The 24,927-nt window shown below is 30.7% G+C and overlaps 5 protein-coding genes across 6 annotated transcripts; 3 read left to right on the top strand and 2 right to left on the bottom strand.

The window, feature by feature from the left end:
- Positions 1–1,364: 1,364 nt before the first annotated feature.
- LOC124942639 (heparanase-like protein 3) lies at positions 1,365–4,100 on the top strand. 2 transcript variants are annotated; one of them, XM_047483178.1, is made up of 10 exons: positions 1,365–1,508; positions 1,606–1,869; positions 1,957–1,993; positions 2,087–2,270; positions 2,339–2,487; positions 2,576–2,806; positions 2,882–3,071; positions 3,142–3,267; positions 3,352–3,451; positions 3,557–4,100. In XM_047483178.1, the coding sequence occupies exons 2-10, from the start codon at positions 1,636–1,638 to the stop codon at positions 3,920–3,922; spliced, it is 1,617 nt and encodes a 538-aa protein (XP_047339134.1). In that variant the 5' UTR covers positions 1,365–1,508; positions 1,606–1,635; the 3' UTR covers positions 3,923–4,100. The 2 variants fall into 2 exon arrangements, with proteins under 2 accessions (XP_047339134.1, XP_047339135.1); XM_047483179.1 differs by having other exon boundaries at positions 1,385–1,498.
- A 288-nt stretch (positions 4,101–4,388) lies between these two features.
- Positions 4,389–12,102, bottom strand: LOC124941919 (probable anion transporter 6, chloroplastic). Its single transcript, XM_047482301.1, has 15 exons — positions 11,551–12,102; positions 11,333–11,478; positions 10,128–10,227; positions 9,879–9,931; positions 9,592–9,666; positions 8,757–8,837; positions 7,959–8,020; positions 7,525–7,592; positions 7,110–7,225; positions 6,000–6,036; positions 5,590–5,685; positions 5,148–5,289; positions 5,006–5,058; positions 4,815–4,901; positions 4,389–4,725 (listed from the first exon to the last, which is right to left on the bottom strand). The coding sequence occupies exons 1-15, from the start codon at positions 11,917–11,919 to the stop codon at positions 4,624–4,626; spliced, it is 1,587 nt and encodes a 528-aa protein (XP_047338257.1). The 5' UTR covers positions 11,920–12,102; the 3' UTR covers positions 4,389–4,623.
- Positions 12,103–16,983: 4,881 nt separating this feature from the next.
- LOC124941946 (cell division cycle 20.2, cofactor of APC complex-like) lies at positions 16,984–19,179 on the bottom strand. Its single transcript, XM_047482338.1, has 5 exons — positions 18,904–19,179; positions 18,524–18,808; positions 17,577–18,428; positions 17,240–17,490; positions 16,984–17,161 (listed from the first exon to the last, which is right to left on the bottom strand). Exons 1-4 carry the CDS (start codon positions 18,976–18,978, stop codon positions 17,338–17,340), a joined length of 1,365 nt encoding a protein of 454 aa, XP_047338294.1. The 5' UTR covers positions 18,979–19,179; the 3' UTR covers positions 16,984–17,161; positions 17,240–17,337.
- A 2,820-nt stretch (positions 19,180–21,999) lies between these two features.
- LOC124943114 (protein SRG1-like) lies at positions 22,000–22,631 on the top strand. The gene is made up of 2 exons (XM_047483671.1): positions 22,000–22,260; positions 22,338–22,631. The coding sequence occupies exons 1-2, from the start codon at positions 22,000–22,002 to the stop codon at positions 22,629–22,631; spliced, it is 555 nt and encodes a 184-aa protein (XP_047339627.1).
- On the top strand, positions 22,353–23,378 carry LOC124942871 (codeine O-demethylase-like). The gene is made up of 2 exons (XM_047483441.1): positions 22,353–22,987; positions 23,074–23,378. The coding sequence occupies exons 1-2, from the start codon at positions 22,721–22,723 to the stop codon at positions 23,308–23,310; spliced, it is 504 nt and encodes a 167-aa protein (XP_047339397.1). The 5' UTR covers positions 22,353–22,720; the 3' UTR covers positions 23,311–23,378.
- The last annotated feature ends 1,549 nt before the right edge of the window (positions 23,379–24,927 follow it).

Here is a 24,927-nt window from a genome sequence, read left to right on the forward strand (position 1 = left end):
TCCTAACAAATAAAGGAAACAAGATATTTTATATTTCAATATTAAAATAATATAAATGTATTAAGGTAGTTAAATTAAAAAAAAAAAAGTCTTTATCTAAACAAACCAAATTATATAACTAACTATAGAGGATTCTACTAACTTTCTCAATTAATTCAACTGGATGAAAAAATATATAAATAGCAATATTTCAATTTTATGTCTATGTTATTTTGAAAGTTAACTTTATTATTGCTAACACCCATAATAAATTATTTTTAAATATATATTATAGTAACATAAATGTAAAAAAAAAACAAGATATTAAAGATTTTATATTCAATTCTCATTCAAAAACTCCGATAACTTAAACGAGGTTGTATTAAACTTTTCGAAAAAAAAAACACCAATTAATTTTTGTGTTCTTATTACAACATAGCTTAAATGTGAATACATATTTATGATTTATTTCTTCAAGTTCTTAACACGTGATCGGTTGGTTTGTAGTGTGATTATTATGATCACCATCTCCTTTAAGAACAGACAAAGTTTTTATTTTCCATTTAAATACTCATTATTTTTATAATTATATATACTCAATTATCATTATAATAATGAAAAATAATTCAAAGGTTTTGTTTCACATGGATTAAATTCAAATAAATTATCATTTTATCACTAATATATATTTATTTTCAAAAGTTAGGTAATCTTTGCTGTGTCTACAGTCTACCTTAATTTAGTAAGTTTTTATTAGGAATTTAATTTAAAAAGTTAGGTAATCTTTGCTATGTCTACCTTAATTTAGTAAGTTTTTATTTGGAATTCATTATTAAGATTTTATTTTATTTTAATTAATTAAATTATTCTTACAAATAAATCACTTCTCAACCTGAATATTTGTTTTAAAATAGAGAAATATTATTATTATTATTTTGAATCAAAGGAGAACTATAATGAAACTCCACCGTCATTATTCCGCATTTAAACTTAAAGCATTTTCAGATAGAATTGAAACCGTGATATTTTGGTTTCTTAAGCCGACTTTTACCACTGACTATCTTACGAGTATTATTATTATATGTTGGGTAAAAACTAACTTCCGATTATTTGAAATGCGACTAATTCTCGTGTTAAGCATATGCTAACGGAAATTGTCACCAACGAACTCGAACTTAATTACCTCATAGAGAATAAAATATACGATTTTTGTTGCCGCTAAATTAGAAGAGGAATCTCTACTTTATTTATTTGTCTAAAAAACATAAAATCAAACAAGCTATTGTTGTTGTCCTGAAGTAAAGACACATCCACTAAGAGCCGTGGGACAGTCTAAAACTTGTTTTTTTTTTAATATTATTTTTTTTACATCCTTGTTTCTTCTCCACCTTCTTCAGCTCAGAAATCTTTAAATTTAACTTGAAGGAAACCATGGAAAATGGCCCACAAACCAACAAACCTTTAGAGTACACAGTGTCACATTTCATCGTCTTCTCGTGCATTGTCCGACATTGAACAAGTATATACAAGTACAGACTTTTCTTTTTCATTTTCTTTCTTTCACCTTCAATGGCGGGTCCCCATTTCTTCTTTCTCTCTTATGCTTACTTATTCTGTTAAAAACAGATCTTGAAGCTTGAAGATTGAAGTTTGAAGATGGGTTTTCACTCATTTCCATCTGGGTTTTCCATTTTATCTTTCCTTTTTGCATTCTCCTTCATTTCTTCAAGCTTCAAACCAGTTATCAGCGATGGAACAGTTTACATAGATGGGAAATCTTCAATTGGAAGAATAGACAATGATTTCATTTGTGCAACTTTGGATTGGTGGCCTCCTGAGAAATGTGATTATGGTACTTGTAGTTGGGGACATGCATCTCTTCTCAATCTGGTTAGTTTATGTTAAAAATCAAGAACCGACATGAATGAATCTTATAAAGCTTTCATGGGTTTTGTTTTGTTTATCTTCTTTTTGCAGGATCTGAGTAACATCATATTCTTGAATGCTATCAAAGGTTTTTTTTTTTATAGATTTCCAAAATCTTTGTTTTATTGTGATTGATTGTGGTTTCATTAACTAATCATTAGTGAATTTAATCATTTGTCAGCTTTTTCACCTCTTAAGATCAGATTGGGTGGTACATTACAAGATAATGTAATTTATCAAACTGAAGATCATCATCAACCCTGCAACCAATTCATTAAGAACACAACAGAGGTTTTTGGTTATACCCAAGGCTGTCTTCCCTTAAATAGATGGGATGAATTGAATGCATTCTTCTCAAAATCAGGGTGGGTTAGAACTTAGAAATGGTCATCATTTAATAGAATTGATTTTTAACAAATTTACTGATTTTCAGGGCTGTTATTATTTTTGGATTAAATGCTCTCAATGGAAGAAATGTACAAAGAGATAAACCTTCTTTAGGAGCATGGGATTACACCAATGCAAAGTCTTTAATAGAGTATACTGTTAAAAAAGGCTACCAAATCCATGGCTGGGAGCTTGGTAATTATTAACAATTAATAATGTTCTTGTCTTAACAAATTTGTTCAACAAATCAGCCATTTTTTTGTCGTTTTTTCTTGTCAAACAGGAAACGAGTTGAGCGGAGATGGAGTTGGAACTCGAGTATATGCAGATCAATACGCAGTCGACACAATTTCCCTACGAAACGTCGTTCAAGAAGCGTACAAGTATGAAATTTTCAAACCGCTAGTGATAGCTCCTGGAGGCTTCTTTAAATCCGACTGGGTTAAAGAATTCATCGACAAAACTCCCGGTTCGCTCGATGTTTTAACACACCATATATATAATCTCGGGCCAGGTAATCAAATTGGTAAATAAAATCAGCAAAGTTGAAATGGGTTTTTTCTAATCTTGATCATATGTAAATTTATAGGTGTTGATGAACATTTAATTGATAAGATATTGGATCCATCTGTTCTTGATGGTGAGGCAAGCACATTTAGTCAAATCCAGATTCTATTGAAGAACTCTCCAAATTCAGCAACTTCATGGGTTGGAGAATCAGGAGGGGCTTATAATAGTGGACACAATCTTGTCACAAATGCTTTTGTTTTCAGTTTCTGGTAATAAAACTTATATCTTAATTAGGTTCTGTTTGTTTTTCTCTGTTTTTCATTCGGGTTTTTCGAACAGGTACTTGGATCAGCTTGGTATGGCAGCGACTTATGATACGAAAACTTACTGTAGACAATCGTTGATTGGTGGAAATTATGGTCTTCTAAATACAACCACATTTGTCCCAAATCCAGATTATTACAGGTTTACTAAAAAACGCATTTGTGAATTCTGGTTGGAGCAATTGAAAACTATGTGTATTTAAACTTTGTTTTTGTTTCTCATTAGCGCCCTTCTTTGGCACCGGTTGATGGGAAGGAATGTCTTATCGACGAGCTTTTCAGGGACGAAGAAGATAAGGGCATATGCGCACTGTTCAAAACTATCGGTATATTCCTCAATGTAGCAATATATTAAACTAGAACAATACCCTTTAAGACAATATTTGAAATCTAAACTAAATAACTAAATTCTGATCTCATAATAATGACAGCAAGGAGTTGTGTTACTATTGATCAATCTAGACAATAGCACAACAGTTGAGACAAGTGTAAGTTTTAACGGGTCGTGGGCTATTCGACACAAACACAGATCTAATAGATCTTCTCACGACTTCCATCATCGAAAAAGAGTCAGACTAAGCGAAAGCACGAGAGAGGAGTATCATTTGACTGCAAAAGATGGGTCTTTACACAGCCAGATAATGCTGTTAAATGGAAAAGCATTAATGGTGGATTCTTATGGAAACATACCTGTTTTGGACCCTATAATTGTGAATGCAACTGAGGAAATAACTGTTGCTCCTTTCTCCATAGTGTTCTCTCATTTGCCATATGTTAATCTTCCAGCTTGCAGGTAGGTGGGAAACATATAAGTTATATCCCTTACCAGATTTGTCAACTAATAATTAACAACTGTATTATCCCTTCCTTTTGTTATTATTTATTTTCCAAGTGAAGAAGCAATCCAGTAAGTGGTTTGCAATGCAAGTGTAAAGCTTTTAATGCTATAAAGAAGGTTTATATTAAACTTATTTCTAAACCCTCTTGTATTTGTATTTCAACGATAAACTGTAAATAGATTCAATTACAGCTCGAAGAACAAATATATCACAAACACCTTATCTGGATCTTGATTGTCCAAGACTAGTTTAAAACACCAGTCGGTCTTACCTAATCGACCAAAGATCTCAGGTTTTGATAGAGGTCATGATAGTGGGGTTCGAAAGAAAAGCTTAACCGACCCTACTATCATTTCTCATATAATTAGTAATGCTAAAACCAATAATAGTTGCAAATGGAACTCTTCACATACATTATGAAAAGAGAAAGAGAGGGAAAGCTATATTACATGTTAAAATATTGTAGTATTTATCATGGACATTGATACAATACAACAAAGATCATTTTCTAGCAAGCTAACAAATGATTGAGTAGTAATTCAAATGTGGGAATATTTTTTACTTTCTATATCTATAGAATAAAAAAAGGTTGGGATGCATCTTTCAAAACGATGCTATACTAATCTTACTGCGATTGAGCGATGATAATGTGCTCATCATCAATCTTCCTTCAAAAAGGTCTGAGGTACACTGCTTGCAAAAGCGAGCCAAACGACTGTGCCCGTTAGGTAAAAGAAGATTGACGGTGCAAACAGTGACAGCTACCATTGACAAAGAAAACATATAAGCTAGAAGTAAGATAATATATGAATATCATTGGGTTCCTATAGCATGTAAAAAGAATGCTTACACTCCATGAATGAGTTGAATCAAGAAGGTAGCCGGTGAGAGCGACACCAACAATTCCAGGTACAGCTCCCACGGTGTTTGTGATGCCCTAAGTTAAAATTTGTACAAATTACTTCTGATTCAGTATCAGAAATGAAGAAATTGCCAAAAAAAAATTGAAGGAAAGTGGGATTTATTGTTTTAAATCTTTACCAAAAGTATGCTAGCATATTCGGGTGAGATATCTTGATGGGTACAATACAATCCTGTACACGAATGATATATTAGTAGTGTTTCCTCGATGAAGAAGAAAAATCGGTTTTCTGAAAACCTGTAATCAGATTTGTTCGAGTACCTGACAAGGCAAAGCTGGAGAGTGCTAATCCGGCAGTAAGTATGGCAACAACTTCCCATGGTGGAAGTCCAAAATCCAAAGAGGAAAAGATCATACAAGTAGCAGGAGATAGAAACGCAATGGTTTGGCAGATCTTCCGTACCTACATGCACAAACAATCCAAATAAAAAATAAAAACAGAAATTCAACACAAATTAGCCCTATTTGGAAACAATTTTGATTATTGATTTGAATTCGACAAAGAAACTGCCAATGAACTTTTTAATCTAAGTTCAGAGACACACCCCGAATTCCAAATCTGGCAGAACGGTGTTTTAATATAAGATCTTACACCAAATGGTTAATACTCGTTTTTATTATTATTTTTGTCGTTATGTTTAAACGACTCTTATTTATATCATATAACATTTTTCAAAAAAACAAAAAGGAAATAAGATCTTACCAAAGTAGTCTCAACTCCTTTGGAAATTAAACTGTCCGCAAGTTGCGCTGCAAAGCTGGTTACCAAAATAGAAGCAAGGGGAGGCAGCACAGATACCTGAAAAGAATTCAAATGGTAAATCATTTCTTCCCCTTGCAGCAACAATGGCCATTATATATAAATTGATTAATTTTGAAATAAACTTTTAAAAGTTGCTTTTATTGGATGTGATTAGAGAAAATCGCCTCTCCACACGGATATGGTAAATCATTGTTGTGATTTCGTAGTTTTGGATTTTTTCATATATAATTAACAAAATGCCATTCATCCCTTTCCTTCAAACAAATAAAAAAAAATGTATGCCATGAAAGTTTCTTCTTAAGAAATGTGATAAATCATGGGAAGAATAAACAACACTAGGTACTACTCACCCATGCTGCTTCTGTTAAGTTAAGATTCAGCTCCTCACTGCATGGATTAATTGAAGAAAAGAAAAAAGTCAAAACATTGCATAGATTAGAGCCCATTGGTGTTTAATTGTTGAAAACTAAAATCTCAAGAAAGGCACCTTTTATGTTTTACACAACAAAAGATGATATTTTATAGAGGAATGATTGGGACGGAAATTTGGGACAGGGAATGACGTGGCGCAATTTGATTGATTGAAAAAATAACAAATTTTCTCCCTCTTCTCTCTTTTCTCATCCTTTATCCTTTTTAAAGTCAGAGTGATGTGGTGACACGTCATTCCCTCCATCATTCTCTCTCCCTATCACTCCTCTATTTTATATTAAAGGAAACTTTTTGGATAATGCATATTTTGCTCCTCAAACTTTCAGCTAAGTATGAATTTGCTCCCTAAAGTAAATGGTGTCTCCTATTACTCCCTTGCAAAAGAATCGGAAATTCTCTGAGTAACTTATAAAATTAACACTGTTGGAACTTTAATCACGTTTTAAAAATGGCTATTTGTTAGTTCTGTTTTCTTTTTAATCCAAGCACTTACACAAAACATGGTCAGGGGTCGGGAGAGACTGTCTCTCCTCTCCTCCCTCACTTTTTTTGTCTCTAAGGTAAGACTATTGTCACTTGAACTACCCTGGTGACTTATTACTTGTATTGTTTTAAGTATGTGTTTGGATTAAACAAAAAAATAAATATATCAGAATTGACAATAGGCATTTAAAACATCGTGGACCAAACAAAATCCAAATGAGCATGACATATTTGATGGCGTTATAAGTCAACTCAAGGAATAATTTCCTATTGTTTTGCATGTACAGGGAGCAATGTCCACTTTAGGGAGAAAATTCATACTTCATGAAAGTTTAGGGAGCAGAATATGCATATCACAAACTTTTCTGTACGGAAATTTTTTACCAATTCACGGGCTCAATGTTGAGTTGTTGAATTAACACCGTTCCGGTTATATGTTCAAAACTTGGCGTCAACATTACAAGTTGATCTTTCATGAAAAAAATATTCATACAAACTTTTAACAATTAAAAAAAGGGATATATAAAACTAGAAGGGAAGGATACCTGAAATAAGTAGGTAGCCAAGACAAACAGGTATAGTGTCCCCAACTACCACAAAAATGTGCATATATCATTGCCCATACAGCTTTTGTTTTGAAAAATGCCTTCCATGGAATATCCTAAACACCATTATCATTTGTCAAAAATAGGAAGCCAAAGAATCAGATAAGAATATGATGATCAACAAGAAATTGTAAAATTACAAACCCTCACATATGCTACAGTTTAATTAGGTTAATCTGGAAACAACTTCAAGTGTTGTTGTTTCATACTTTTACTACATATATGAACATTTTATAGTAAATTCATTCTAAGTAAAATCAATTCTTAAGAGGCACTCAATACACATCAACATCCATATCAAACCGATTCTTTAGTTAAAATTTATGTTTCAAATTAACAAGATATATGGAGTTACCTGTATTGAACTACTCAGCTCTGGCAAAGAATTATTCAATGGCTTATTCCCGGTTTTGGATGAGGCCACTGTAAAAAAATGTCTATTGTTAGGAGGAAATGTATCATATTTTAGCATTAAAGTTAGACAGAACTGTTAAATAAGAACTGATCAAAATGATGTTATGAGACTGCAAGAAGGAATAGAAATTAAGGCAGATTGTCATTGCAAAAATTGAATTTATGACCTGAAACATGCTGGCATTGGTTTACAATTCAGTTAAATATGAAGCCATGCCAATGGAAGTTCAATGCTAAAAAATAAATACGAATAAATATTTTGTTTCAAAATGAAGACTTGTGCAATAGTCTCAACTAGAGCATTAATCAAAGCCAGGCAATCAATCTTCAACTAATTCAAGATTTATGAGAATAGACAAGTGGATGAGTGCTTACGTGTACGCACTGATGCATCTACAGTAGGCTGTTCGTCCTTAACTAATTGAAATCCTGAAAACCTTGAAAGTTCAATAACCATTATGAGTATAATAATGAATTTGTGATCCATCAAGTCTAGAACCCACTTCCAAATTGACAAAGGAGAGATCCTTTATGATGATATTAATGAAAATCCTAAAAATTTGTGTTCAAATTATCTTTCCAATTAACTCACTAAGACAACTCAAGTGGTAAGAGTGGTTCATAAGAGACCAAATGTCACAGGTTCGATTCCCACTTAATACACCTTAAATGGAAGTGGAAGTCATGGTTGTGGGGGTCATGCTAGCTTCCAACATTCAAAAAAATTATCTTTCCAATTAAACTCAAATAAGTAATTTCCTCATTTGTAGCCTTCTCAATTTCATTATTCAAGAATGAAAAATACGCTTCTATTAATATCACAGTTCAAGAAACTATCTCGTGATAGAAAATTTCTTACGGTGCTCAAAGAGTGAAGAGAAAAACAAATTTCTCAGATTTTGTTTTTTCCTGAGACCTATGTTTTTTCCATGAATGAGGCTAGCAATATCCCACCGCCATGACACATATACACACAGTATGTTTGCCTCCCAATCTCGGGCACAAATTATGCTAAGCCATTGAGAGTCGAACCTGAGACCTCAGCCTCTTAGTTCATAACTCTTAGGTAACAAATTTCTCCGATGTTGTTGCCTTCTAAGAAAGTTGTGACCAATGAAAAGAATGTGAAACCATGATAAAAAGGCATTTGTGTTTCTTGGGACAGTCACTCACCAGCCTAAACCCAAAACACCAAATAGGTAGAATACTGATTCCCAACCGAAGTTCTGAATGAGAGGAGGTGCCAGAATAAGCCTGTAAATTTTCATTGTACAGATGTAAAATACATGTGCACTAACTAACAATGTCCTGTTTCAGTCTTACAGTTAATTGCTTTTACTTATGACCAGATATTCATTTTAGACCTTGAACTTATTAAAATATCTCAAATAAGCTTATGTACTTTAAAATGTTTCAATTAAGATCTTATCAGTACAAAGTGTTCCAAATCCCTCCATTTTTAGAGGAAATTTAATTATCATTAAGTATTTGACCACACATTAATTGCTGCTATGATCCACATAGGCTTAAAAAAATATATAACCAAATATATCAAATCAGATTTGACCCAAACAAGCCTGACGACTCTTTTTTATGTATAAGACTTAAGTACAGTTAACTTTTCCTTTAAAAATAACTTAATTGGGATATTTGAAGTTTGGGACTTTATTTGAAATATTTTGACAAGTTTAGGATCCAAAATACATATTTGGGACTTTTTCATAGCAATCTATAACCAATTAAACTCTTAAGGCTTGTTTGATTTGGATTATTTGAATTTCATTATCATACAACAGTTATATCAAACAAAACCATGGTATTCTACAAAAATTAGGAATTGATCAATGTCCTTAACACTTTCACATGAAACACATTCTCTATTTGTGTGTGTGTTTTTTTTTAAGAAATTTTTAAGTTCCTAAAGATGTTGTTTAATATGAATAAACTTCATAGTAATTGAACAGAGAAGCTCTTAAGCACTGTAAGTACTGCACATAATGAAATATACCCAGCCACACTTCCAACACTTAGACCACCAAAAACAAATGATACAGCTCGTGAACGTTCTTCCAAGGGGATTGTCCTGCATTAAGATGTAGATATCATAGTTAATTACACAATAAATAAATAAATGGAAGATGCATGGCTGATGGAACAGAGATGAAGAGGAAAAAAATTAGGAGAATATTAGAAGAATTCTAACTTTACATAAATAACTGCAACAAAGTACCATACTTCATAACATGTCCCTATTAAGTGACTGGAAATTTAACTACTTTTCTAAGTCAAACATGCCTTGCAATAAGATCAGTTGCAGCCGAGGGGGAAACACCTTCACCTATGCCCACCTAAACATGTAACCAAAAAAACACTGGGTAAGATGCTTTTAAGTGACTGCCTTAGTTCAAATTAAAGTGCTTGAAAATGTTATAAGTAGGTACACATTGGAGACAACAGAAGCTAGTTTAAAAAAGGTAACTAAAGACCTGCAATCTGAGGACAATAAAATAAGAAATTTTAACAAGGACAGCGCATGTTTATTACCAGTATTCTTGACAAAATGAGTCCAGGCATGTATCCGGCTACGAGAGGAACAAGTAAGGTAGCCATTGACCAGGAGAGGACACCAATCTCTAGAACTTTCCTGCAGTAACAGCAACTTACCTAATTACAACAAAATTGCCCTAATAAGTCATAAAGGAAAGTACCATACTACATTGCTCACGTTAAAGTGAATTAACTGTTGTTGCCTAGATTTCTGTAAGAAAATAATGAGATATATAAACAGAGCTTAAAATTGGAGTATTATACTTGAAAGATATTATTGGTTCCTTTTGCTTAATATCATGGAGTTCTCTTCTGGAAGAACTCAAATATGGCTATAGAACTTAATTGAAAAAGAGGTCTTTGCTAGCTGATTGTGGCTACTTATCTAGTGAGGGTAAGAAAAATAGTAACACGATAGTTAGGATGGAAAGTAAATTGGGCTGTTTTGGTATGATCGAAATTCACGTTATTTAATCCATCTCAAATTTCGTTCGTTATCCATTCTAAAATCAGCTTCAGATCCAACTTAAAATTCATTTACGCTTTAATAGCAAACGGAAACAAAATTGGAGAATTTCCAATACAAACTTGTGCATTGTAGAATAAACTTTGTAATCTGATCCACACTTATTTTACTAAACAAAATCCAAATGTTTCTTAAAAACAAATTGGCGAAATCTAAATTGAATCACGATACAACAAAAAAAAGGATTACTTTCCTTTTCAGCTCACTATAAGAGATATTTGCCAAAATGAAGTAATCCCAATTTGATTTAGCCCTAAGGAAAAAATTGTGAAGCAAAATCGTCAATACAAAGTGTCCTGATGGTTAGGTTGTTCATTGATCAACCCTAGCGACAACTTTATTCTTACTAACTTTAACATTTCAAAAAGGCAAAAATTATAATATTCCAAATTGTGCATAGAATTGTTTGAATAAGAATACCCTCTAAAAGCAGTTGATTCTTTTTAAACCATCAATTCTACATTCCTATACAGCAAGATAATGCATCTTGTCTATGGTTTTACAGTCTATAAGTTTTTGGGCATTGATGAAAGGCAGTTCATAATTGCTTCTAAGTTCTAATAGCACACATAACCAACTTTTGGAGAATATATACAAGGAAACTGTCATTAACATCTGATTCTAATGTTCCTCATTAACATATATGGAGCTAAAAAACAATACTCAGAAAACTAACCTTCCACCATATATCTTAGCAAGCCACCCCCCAGGTAACTGGCTCATTGCATAACCCCAGAAAAATGATGATTGAACAAGTCCAGCTACAGATGCATTCCACCCAAACTGATGTGACATGGGGATTATAGCTATACTCAAATTCACCTGCAGTTCATCCATAGTTCTCAAATGTTATGAAAAATATGCCCTAATTATCTAACATTTAAGCTATCTTACCTTATCCATATTACATATGACAAAAGCTAGAGAAGATGTGCCAATAATCTTATATCTTTCAGGAACATTTTTCCAAGGAGGCCAAGTCCAGCTAAACCCAACCATTCCAGAACTACTTTCATCATCCAAATCCGAATCATTAACACGTATCCCATTAACTAGTGTTGGCTTAACTTCATTAATCTCTGAAATATTTTCCTTCCCTTTAACACCACAAGAAACGGATAACTTCAAGTGGTTCTGTGAAGGGAAAAGGAGCAAGTCACGGCTTTTGAAGGCGGTGCCGAATATTTGAGTCCGTGAACGCGTATGATGCGATAAACGATTACGACACCAGTTGTAGTCTGTTCTTAAAGAGAATTTCGCCATTAATACTGGACTGGAAGCTGTGATTCAAACAACAGTTGAATCGGTGGAATTTGAAGGCTGTAGAAGGAAGAAAGAGTGAGAAGAATCAAACAGAAGTGAAGAGAGGATCAGAGATTGCCGCGTAAGTATGGGTTCGTGGTTCTGATTGAATGAGAATCGTGAAATATATGCCCAGTTATGCTGATTGATCATCACCCTTAATCTGAAATATAATATTAATAAGCAAACTTGTATTTTTTTTTTTTGTAAGAATCTCAGTCACATGTATTGTTGAGTAATAACAAAAATTATCGTTTTCAAATAAAATTTATTTTGAATCAGAATTCATATGAAAGTTCAGTTTATATAATATAAACTTTATTTCATTTGTTTTATGTAAAATAATGCTTAAACCTAATGTATATTAGATTTGGATAAGTAAAATTTGAATTAGAATCTAATTTTATAATAATTTATATTAAATTATAATTTAATTCATATATAAAGTTTTTAAAATTTTAATAAAATAAAATTCAATTTAACTTCATAAAAATATATATATATATATATTAGTACAACCAAAATAATTTAATTGTCAAAATTTTTATCTAAATTTTGATTTAATATCAGTTCCGACATGTTAACTTTTAAAATTAAAAAAAAAATGTTATCGGCTCAACATTTTAATTTTTTAAATTAAAAAATAAAATATCGATTCAACGGGTTAATTTCTAAATTTAAAAAAAAAAATTGATTCTAAATATTAATTTACTAATTTTTTTAAATGAATTCAATATTTTAATTTTCTAAATCCAATAAATAAAATATTAGTGTTCATCACACTACCAATATTTTAAATAACAATAATATGTTTTTTTTTAGAAAAACATATAAATATATATATATATATATATATATATATATATATTATAATTATAATTTTGAGTTAACGAATAATTATAAAATTGTACAAGTTTTTTGTTCGACCCTGATGATTCCGTCCCTACGTTCAGTTCTTCGGGATCATAGTTCTGATTTGAAAGACAGCCCGGACTAAGCGGGTCAAAGGTATAAAAATATAGCCTCAGTTTATATGTCAAAAATCTCTTTTAAATAAAACATTATTTAAGAAAATGATTTGTACAAAAATATAGCTTTGAACGCTTAATTTGGAGATTTAAAAAACAAATTTTTTGGTGTACGTGTAAAAACGTGATAGATTCAGAGTTTCTATAAAGGAGTTTGTTATTTAGTTATATTTGGGAAAAGACTTTCGCGCTATGTTATTTGTGCCCGTTAAAGAACGTTTTTATTTTTTAAAAGCCTGACTAGTAAAAGATTTATTTATAACATTTATTTTTTCAAATTATTGGTCCGGAGGTCCTAAACAAGGGTAGGTTCGGGATATGTAAATAATTGTAAAAAATATTAAAATGACGTACTTGCGATTGCGTGTAGTACAAGATTAAGTAAAAACCCTCTCGTGATTATTTGAAAATAGATTGGGGTCCAAAAATTACAAAAAATAATTTTGGGTTTTAAAAAGTGGAACCAAATAGGCCTTAGGACCGGAGTCCTAAGGCTTGGGTCTGTTTTATTAGTCGGGGACTAGAGGGACTCGATATAGACTGAGGGTAGTTTAGATCGTGGCTCGAGACATTCGGTCATGGGATCGGAAGGTTCGACCCTAGGGTTCGAGAGGCTTAGTCCTGAACTCGGATTGTTCGGTCCTAGATCTAGCTTCCTAGGTCATGGGACTTGAGAGACTCGGGCCCAGGTCAGACCTCTCGGTCTTAGGTTAGGATCCTCATTCGGATTTCTTGGTCCTTGCTCAAGAACACCGGTCATAGGGCTTTGTCCTAACTCAAGAACATCGGTCATTAGTCTCGGTCCTTGGTCTCGGTTAAGACCGAGGATTCTCAGTCATCGGTCCTACAAGACTCGGTCTTAGAGGATCGAGTGTTCTTCATTTGGTATGAAGATTGCATGTTTGTATCTTTTGATACAGATCATGAAAATATGATGATAAGTTTCTAACAACTCATATGGGTGTAGGGATAATAATTCATAACCCTAAACACGATCAATCGAGCTCCAAGATGATCAATTTCTCAACCCGATTTCTAGAGCAAGAATTAAGAATTTTTGATTTAGAACCTCTAATGGCCTAATTCTTGTTCCAACAGTAATGATTGGAGAACTCTTCAATGATGTGTATAAAACTTTCCTAAGCCCTAGATCGAAGCCTTGATCGTTGGAGCAATTTCTACAAAAATCAGTCGTCGGAGTTCTTCACAATTTTTCGAGTTAGGTCGTAATGTTTGGATTTTGTTTGATGGTCTGGAAGAAGAACATCAATAGACTATTTATACCTGAACTAAGTCGGTTTTATAGTCGAATTCAACTTCAATTTGACTTCTAAATTGTTTCTTCTTCGTTTTGTTTTGTTCTCGCCAGCCCATCTTATTCAAATCTTATCTTAGAGGCAATGATGGCGAGGGAGAGACGTGCACGATGGCGAAAGAATAAAGAGATAAGATTGAGAAATAGAGAAGATAAAGTTTTTAGAAGGATCGTTGATGTCGGGCGCATTTCCGGTGTTCGTCCCGCCTCGACGAATAAGCTGAACGAAACGACGTCGTTTTATTTAATTGAAACGCGCAGTTGCGTTCCGTTGGAGGCCCGTCTGCGTTTGGGTGTCTGGGTTAACGAGGTTAGTTGTCCCATTAGTTGATCTGGTATTTTCCGGAAGCACGCATCCTTGGCTACAGCAGGCTGGGTGGAAGCGTGTTGAATGAAAATTCAATGCGGATCTAACAGACACAATTTCGACTGTATCTATCTTAGAGGATTTCGGCTACACTCAATTATCAGTTTTTTTTTTTTATAAAATGGTTATTTGAAGTCGAATTTTTAATCATTTCTTGCATTTTTCTTCACCAAAAATTTCACAAAAAATATTTTGTAAACATAATAAAAATTATGTTCATTATTTTTTTTTTTTGAGTATTTATTTAATTATTTTAAGCCATAAATTATACATAATTTATGTTTAAAATTAAAATTAAATAATTTCAACTCCTTTTTTTCTCTTAATTTGGATAAAATTTATACAATATTTTAATCCTAAATTAATTTTTAATTTTTTTAATTAAAGTTTAATTGTTATAATAATTAGCCCTAATTGTATTTTAATCCTTCTTTGGTTATTTTGAATTAAAGAAATTCAAAATATTATTTTAAAATTATAAATACTATTATAAATTGAGGTATGCCAAATTTTTATGTTTAAAAAAAATAAAAATAAAAATATTTGTTTGAATTTGATTTGAATTATAATTTCATTTTCAATTTTAATTTTTAATTTTAGATGTCTACCAAACATAACCGACTGTCTTGTATTCGATGAAACATATTTTTATAAATATTAATTAAACTTGAAATATTAAAGTTGGTAAGTTTATATTATAGGTAACATTATACTAATAAAACTAGAAGTCATGGCAATGGGTTGGTTCCTACATTAATAAAAAAACATTATAATACTTAACTTGTTAAATGTTAAAATTTTATTTGTTAAAAACATGAAAAAGATTTTAAAATAATAAAATATATATATTATTCTTAAGTAATTGTTAACCTAGATTTGTTAAATGGTTCGATTGTTTTTATTCAACTAAAAATCTTAAAAAAAATTTAGTAGTACAAAAGTTTTATTTCAAATATTTACTATTACTTATAAATTTCAATTACTATTTAAATTATTAAATGCATAAGGTATATTTAAAGGATTATCAAACATCTCAATATTTTATATATAATAATTAAATATATTTTAACATTAAATTAAAAAAAATATAGCCAATGGTTAAGCATATATTCCGCACACATTTAACATTAAATTTAAGTTTAAATCTCAATAAAAAAAAAATTTGTTAAAAAAAAATTTAGATAAGATTTAGACAGTTTTTGGCATCATAATCCACCCCTCAAAAACCATCCCAATTAAGACTAATTCTTTTTCCTATAAAATCATTTGGAACAACTATTACATGTTTTCCCTTTTGGAATGAAAAAAACAATTAAATATCAACCTCATGTTATTCTTTTTATGATAGAATTATAAGAGAAAAGATGTATTGTTACTCCACTTTAGATGAAGAGAGATACGTGCAAAATTAATTTTCATGGACTTTTGGTAATGGGTTTATTTAACAAATGTGATAGACAGTGATTTTGAAGACATTATTTTTTGTTTGATCATAACAATAAAAAGTATTTTAGTATTATGAAAAAGTGAATAAAAAATGTTTAATTATAATTAAAATTTAAAAAATATTACGCCTAAATATTTCTTTTATCTGAACAAGCCTAATTTTTCACCATTTAATCCATACATATAATTTATTCTTTCATCTAGTAGTTAGATATAAGCCTTACTCTTTTAATTTTAATTTTTTTCATCTGCCTAAATTTGAACCCGAAATCTCAACTAAAAGTTTTAGATTCTCCATTCATATTTATATGTGAATATGCAGGGGAAAATTGTTAGAAAACTAATGATAATGACTATGTTTTTGATATATCACAAACTTATAAGTTAAATAGATAGATTAAAGTCTCGTACACTATGATTATTAGTTTGAGAAAAAATGAATTCAATATCATGATTGAATTGAGTTTTGATTATGGTATATATACCATTTGAAAGAGAGAAAAAAAGGAAGAAATGTTTATGTGGATCATTACTTGCTGAGGTTACTATTTCTAATGCAGAGATGATATACATTCTCAAGTAAGTCATTTTTTATAGCTTCTAAATTTTATAATCATTTTTATAAATTGATTATTCTTTTGTCAGGTGGATGGATCTTCTTCATTAGGGTTTCAAACTTGAAGGTACCTTGATTTTTATTTGTCTTTCTTTTTTCTTCAGCCTTAACAAAACATTGTAATATTACACCTTTAAGAAATTAAAAAGCAAAATAACTAAGAAAAAAAATGATTTCATTATATATATTAAAAAAAACATGTCTTTATTTATTTGATGCATTTAACTACAAAAATAAACTACAAAAAAGGGATTATTTATTTACAAAGCATTGTTAAGTTTGTTCAATCAAACTGAAGAATTTCAATTGACCCTTTTTCTCTGTTCTTAGCCAGCAGCAACTGTTCTTAGCCTATTTCAATTGACCCTTATCTTGATCTCGAATTTTCTATCAATCATCATCATCCACCATTGTTGAAATTTCCATTTTGGCTGCATCCCAAGTTATCCATTTATAAATACTCGAGCTTTAACCTAAATACATACATATATATATATATACATACATACCTAGACCTGATCAACATTTGGCAGCAGTAACTGCTGCTCCATCATCTCATAATCATCCATGTCAATGATATTAACTGTAGCTTCAACAATGTTACTCATCAACGAATTCGGTTTGAGTTTGCAAATGGCTCAGGATTAGCCTTTGCCAATGATTTTGATGCAACTTCAGCAGCAGAAGGTGTTCCAAATGCCTTCCAGAATCTCAATGTTTCATCTCCTGCAGCAGTTGCAATTGTATTTCCATCTGGGCTCTGTCAAATGTCAAATATACCATCCAATCAATCAATCAATTCATCAATTAAGCTATCAATGAAAAAAGAAAAGAAAAGAGACTTACTTGAGTCATGAAAAGGACTCTTGAAGTATGCCCATTTAGTTCTGCAACCTTCACCATTGAAGGATACTTCCACAGTGTCAATTGATTCTGGCTTAACCCATGTGAGCTCAACAACTCCCGTTCATTCTTATTCCAAACAAGACCACAAACTTGAGAACCAGTGTTATAAGAGTTCAACTGAGCCCCGGTGTGTGTATTCCAGAATTTTATGCACCCATCTCCCCCACCACCACCCGAAGCTAACAAGTTTCCCTGAAACGGGCACCAAGCAAGTGCCTTTACTGCAGCATTGTGGTCCTCAAGCCGATGAAGCCATTGGGTAGGGGAACTGGAAGAAGCCGTGGATCTATCCCATATGTGAATCAGATTATCATTTCCACCACTTGCCAACTGCTGCCCGGAGGCAGACCACTTCAACCCACAAACTTCTTGTCTATGTCCTATGTATTCCTCCACTATGTGTTGCCTTACTCTTACATCATTGTTAATGATCTTTCCATCCATACCACCTGTGGTTAGTATGTGATTGTTCCAGTCAAGAGAACCAACTCGAGAGCTGTGTCCTCCTCTTAAGGTCCTTAACTGTCTGTTCGAAGTAGAATCCCAAAGCTGGACTTGAGAATCATTCAAGCCGAGAGCAATGTGCCTCCCATCAGGAGCCCACTTGACGCTGGTCACAGGGCCACATTCATCATCAACCGTGACTAGCTCAGAGGTTGATCCGTCTGTTGCATCCCATAAATAAACTGTGGATCCAAGTGCAATGGCAAGAACATTGGCACTGCCCCAATCCAGCAAGTTCAGATAAAAATCATCAATCATGTCTGGTGCATCAAGTGTTCTTTCAGATGTCTACACAATTCAAATCAAATCAATTAGAAACAAACATCCTTCACCCATCATTATAATAATCATCATCATCGTATTAACCAACAACAAAATCATACCTGAGGAATGTGACGGCGAGGCTTTGAATATTTTGAAGTATTGCTAAGATTTGAAGAAGAAGAAGTCAAGTGCGAAGGAATTGCCTCAATGGGTGTGGGAGGCTTGTTCTTGAAAGCGAATATACGAGTTCTGTTCATGTTAAATGCCTCAGCCAATACCTTCCTGTATGCTTCTTTAGCAGGGGAGTTATCTGCAAGATTTACCTTACCTTTATTCGCCCCTGTCAACATAGAACGCGCATAATCGAAGTCCGTAGCCGATCGATTTGGTATGAACCTATCCAACTGTTCATCGCATTAAATCGTCTAATCAGAACGGATCATAATTCAAATCGAATATCAGGGTTTCTGATTTAAAGAAGAAGGGTTGTGAAACTTACGTTTTCTCGTTCATTTTTTCGTTGAAGAAACCGTTCTTGAATAGGGCATCGAGAATTGATCCTCCTTGAATTCATTACGAAATATCCTGCAAAAGAAACAACAAGAGAGAATACAAAGAAAACTCGAAGCAGATAATCGATGTTAGATCTGTTAACGTATAAACAATCAGAAAGAGAAAGATTATCAGATTAATGTATAAACTAAACACAAAGAAATTGAATCGTATGCTTTGATTGATCGATCTTGGACTTAGAACACAGTAGAAGATAGAAAGAGAGAGATCGGTTTGATCAATTTGAGAAGAATGAATGAAACGCGAAGTTTATATACGTGACTGAAACTAGGGTTTTCAACGGCTATATTAATTAAATAATCACGTAAGAGAGTGGGCCAGGGCCTAAAATTTATTATTTAATAATGGGCCTTAATTAAGTAAATTATAATGCGGTTAATTTATATCAAATAAGTAATTTTAAAATTTGGATTTTACTCTAAAATTCTCATCGATTTGATAACATTTTTTTTAAAATAGTATTATTTATTTTTAACATACATTTAATATTTTCATCAAGTTCATAAAAGTGATTATATATATTTACGTTTTATCCTTAAATATTTTCAGGTTAGTTAGTATTGTTTTGGGTGATATAGATTTTGTTAAAATAAATTTGAATTTTATTTTAAAAATTTTAAATTTAACAATTTTAAATAGACTAACTTAGTTTAGTTTAAGTAAATAGTCATATTCTTAAAGTAGTTAAACTATTGTGATTTTAAAATTTCATGATTTTATAAATGATTTAGATTTATTATTTTATAAATTATTTTAATTTTATAATTTTAAATAATAAAGTGAATTTTATATTTATAATATATATATATATATATATATATATATATATATATATATATATATATATATATATATATATATATATATATATATATAGTGGCGGACCCAGAAATATTTTCACGGGGGGGCCAAATACCTAATAACGTAGCATTTTTTGGCTATCAAATAAATGTATTTTTTAATTAAAATTTTACTCGATAATTACATAAAAATACTAATAAGCACAATTACTAAATTATTCTTGTCCATGAGTCGGTACAAAAGAAGACAAATATCTTCATTACGTTGACTATATCAATCAATCAATTCAAGAAAATTTCCTTTATTTGATGAACTACTTGACTCATCATGTCCTCGAAAAGGTAATCCTTTCCTCAATAGAAAGTGTGTTACATCAAATATTGTCGTTAAACATGTGTGATAATTTATTTCTATATCACGACCATGTGTACGTAAAACGTTTCTCACGTTATGTCTTTGATCTTAAAATGATTCAAATTGAATTCTAGCTTCATTATGACAACTATTTGAAGTTCTCGTATGACGATTGAATCTTTCTAATGCTCTTTTCCAATTTTTGTACTCATCTCCTATAAATGTATCATCTACGTTTTCTCTATTTAAAGGTTTGAAAAGATAACACCAAAAACAAAATGATGCATCTTTTGATATACTATATTCTAACCATGTATATTTGATCAGTAACATTAGACTCATTAGTAGGCTCATTAATTGACTGAGAAGACTCATGCTGGTCATGTGATGTAGAAATATAAATTCGTTTATAGAACATCTTCATTATTCTATATCCTACATAAAATAGATGATTAAAAATAAATATGTGTCACAACCCCTAAATAAAATCTAATAAATACATTTATTTGTTGAAATAATTTAAAATTAATTTAAAATTAAGAAATATAAAATAATATTTTACCCTTATATTTATATAAATGGTTATTTTATCCTTATATTTATAAGTAATTTGTATTATTAATTATATTAAAATTAATAAAAAAAATATATATATAAATAAATTATAATATAAATGTAGTTTTAAAATAAATAATAATATTATATGATTTTTATTATTTTATATATAATTCTTTATATTTTAACTTATATAAATAAATGTTATTTATATATTAACTAAAATTTATGTATTATTATAAATATTGTATTTTAGAAAGAAAAAAAATTTATTACTTGTATTTTAGAAAATATTTTTTTGTATAAAATAAAATATTAATAATAATTACTTTAATAAAATTATATTTGAAATCAGAATACTATAATTATGAATTAGTTTATTTTTATAAAAGGAAGGGTTAGTTTATTATAAATATTAGAAAATAGTGTTGGTATAAAATAAATGTGAATTAGTTTATTTTATTAATTTTTATAAAAGGAAGGGTTAGTTTATTATAAATATTAGAAAATAGTGTTGGTATAAAATAAATGTTAGAGGCAGGGTTTGATCACCTGACCTCTACTATACATTCCAACTCTAAAACCACTGAGGCAAAGTCTTATTTGATAAACTCATATATAATATCTTAAAAGTTTTACCCTGGTTGGGGGAGGCCCATATATATATATATATATATATATATATATATATATATATATATATATATATATATATATATATATATATATATATATATATATATATATATATATATATATATATATATATATATATATATATATATATATATATATATATATATATATATATATATATATATATATATATATATATATATATATTTATCTATTCAAATTAATTATTAAATAAGTAATATTTAAAAGAGGGTTATATTTTTTGTTAATTTTTTTTAAAATTATATTTTGTTGTTTTAATTTGGTTAATGTTATTTTGTAAATTAATTTTTAATAAGTAACTCCTTACTTTAATTAATGATAAAGCTGAGTTTTAACACAATTATTTTTTTTTAATTTATTTAATATTTTTTCAAATATCTTATTGAGTATTAAATTAAATAATATTCTAAAATTAATAACAAATTATATATATTATCAAATTTAATAAAGTACACTACTATTTGTATTAATAATTAATAACTATGTTTTTTTCTATCTAAAAACAATAAATTATCTTTCTAGAAACCAAACAAGGCCTTATTAGTGATCTTTATCAAATTCTCAAGCTCAAGAACTCCTATAAATTCACACTTCTTCTTCTTCATCTTCATCTTCTTCATTTTCTCTGTGTAAAATGGCTTATATTGAAGCTTCTGAGCAATTAGAGAAAGTAATAAACAAGAGCGTCAAAGAAATGTCCATTAATGGCGATAATCCACCTTCTCTATATCTCCTCACAGAAACCAAATTCGGTTCCATTAACGCTTCCGCTCCTATGGCTCAAATTCCAATAATTAACCTAAGTCTCTTCTCTGAATCATCTTCATCTTCACCAACCGAATCGAACGAACTGAACAACCTCAAAGAATCTCTCACCTCATGGGGCTGCTTTCAGGTTCATTTTCTGATGCAAAATAACTAGATCAAAGCGGTTATCAATGATTTCAATTGGAGTATTATTTATTAATGCAGCTAACAGATCATGGAATGTCTAAAGAGTTCCTCGAGAAAGTACGCGGGATCACGAAAGGATTCTTCGCGAATACTGAAGAAGAGAAGAAGAAATCAGGTCGTCAAGCTGGAAGTGCAGAAGGATATGGAATTGATAGAGTTGTCTCAGATAATCAAATCCTCGACTGGTGCGATCGTCTCTCTCTACGGATCTTCCCTGAAGATCAGAGGAAATTGAATCTCTGGCCAAATCATCCAGAAAATTTCAGGTATTCATTCATCAATTCATCTTCCTTTCTAAGAAGCGGTTATTAGAACTTCGCTACTATAATTCTTTTCACAGCGAGACTCTAGAAGAATACGGGAAGAACATAAAGTCAATCGCGACTCTTCTATTCACTGCGATGGCTAAATCGCTGAATTTGGAAACCGATTCCTTCTCGAAGCAATTCAGCGGAAGATCGATCTTGCAAGCACGTCTCATCCTGTATCCGCCTTGTCCGAGGCCAGATCAAGTGTTTGGATTGAAAGCTCATTCTGATAGATCTGGTGTCACCATTTTACTGCAAGACAGAGAAGTGGAAGGTTTACAAGTTCGTAAAGACGACGATTGGTTCACAGTTCCTATAATTCCTGATGCATTGTTCGTCAACCTTGGAGATCAAATGCAGGTCAAACAACTTCTTCTTCTTTTCTTCTAATGATTATTCCTATTAGATTTGGAGTTTTGAATGTGAATTTCTTCTAATGAGTGAAGATAATGAGTAATGGGATGTTTACGAGTCCGATGCATCGGGTGGTTACGAACAGCCATAGAGAGAAGATATCGGTGGCGTTGTTTAACGAACCGGAACCGGAGAGTGAGATCGGGCCTGTGGATGGATTGATCGATGAAGATCGGCCGAGATTATACAGGAATGTGAAGAACTATGCTGTTTTCAATTATGAATGCTTTCAGAAAGGTGTGGTCGCCATTGATGCAGCTAGGGTTTAGTTACTGATGGAGACGACGAAGAGATTTAATGGTTATGATGATGATGCATAAATAACTAAACATGGAAGAGAATATATATATATAAATATTATCAAATATGTAATAAACTGTTAGGAAATGGGCTGTAATATTTAAAAGCATGTTTGCTATAAAATATATTTAATTAGCTAAACTCAAATTCAATTTTGTATCCTCAAGCAAGATAAAAAAAAATCATAATCTTTAGTTTTTAATTTTTGAAAAAGAAATAACCTCAAATAATTACTCTGAATTTCAAGAATTTTTTAATAAGAATCGAAATATCTCTTTTAACTTATTTAAATCATTGTTATATTATGTGATACAATAAATAAATAAATAATAGGAAAAAATAAAAATAAATTATGTATTGCCAGAAGATAAAAGGAGGGAAAGCCGGAGTGTTCAATTTGTTTACTCTCCTACGGTCTGTTTGTTTGTCTTTGAAGATTAATTTAAATAATGTTCAAATGAAAGACAAAAAATCCTGATCTTTATACTAATTGTCGGTTGATTCCATGCAATACATATGAATAAACTATTTTTTTTTATTACATTGTGATACTTGAATAAAAATGAAAACGTGTACTTTTCTCTCTTTACTATTAGTTTAATTTGTTTTTGTACGTATCTTAATTAGAAAATTTATTTTTATATTTTAACATTGTACCGTGTGTTCTACTCAAAGAAGGTCTATTTTATTTATAAAATTGGATGTGGGGTAAAATTTGTTATTAAAATTGTAAAATTTTATAGATGTATATATTTTTATAATCCAAATTTATAAAAAAATTATCTATTTATATGTTTCGAATATAAATAAATGATCTATTATCCCCTTTCCTAAATTTTCATCTCTCTTTCAAATTTTACCACATTTTCATTCCTCAAACACTATTACATGTGATCATCAAAATTGAACAAAATAAGTTAAAGATTAAATAACAACTAATTAAGCATTAATTAGCTTTATTACCAAATTAAGCTAGATCCAACACTACCTTAATTAATTTAACTTATTTAAAACTCACATCAAACACAATTAAATTCTTTAAAAACCCAATCTCCAATGGAATACAAGACCTTAACCCATTGTTCATGAAAATAATCTCATTCAAATTAGACATATTGTCTATACTAGTCGAAAGACATCCTGAATTTATTATCAGCCAAAACGATAACGATACCGATGAGTTACCGAAATTATCAAACAATTCGAGCTGAAATCTATTGTAATTGATGAAAATATCATCCAAATCCTTGTTAAATAACTCTCGTGGAACGCTACCTTCGAATTCATTAAACTAGAGATCCATAAACTTAAGAGTTGGTAACCGAAAATCTACTCGAGGGAAACTGTAATTACTCAGATTCGAACAAAAGCTTCAAGTTCTTGAACAGAAGCGCTTGGAGTTAATATAAATTTGACATATATATATATATATATAATTTTACAACTTTAATATAAATTTGACATTTTCGTCCAATTTTATAAATAAAATTGACATTTTTTCCATTTTAATCGTGTTGGTGTTTATTTCTCTATACGTGTCTGTCTCCTTATTTGTAAGGAAGAATATGATGGTATGAGATCTAAAG

The sequence above is a fragment of the Impatiens glandulifera genome, chromosome 6 (assembly GCF_907164915.1).
Source record: "Impatiens glandulifera chromosome 6, dImpGla2.1, whole genome shotgun sequence".
Classification (NCBI taxonomy): domain Eukaryota; kingdom Viridiplantae; phylum Streptophyta; class Magnoliopsida; order Ericales; family Balsaminaceae; genus Impatiens; species Impatiens glandulifera.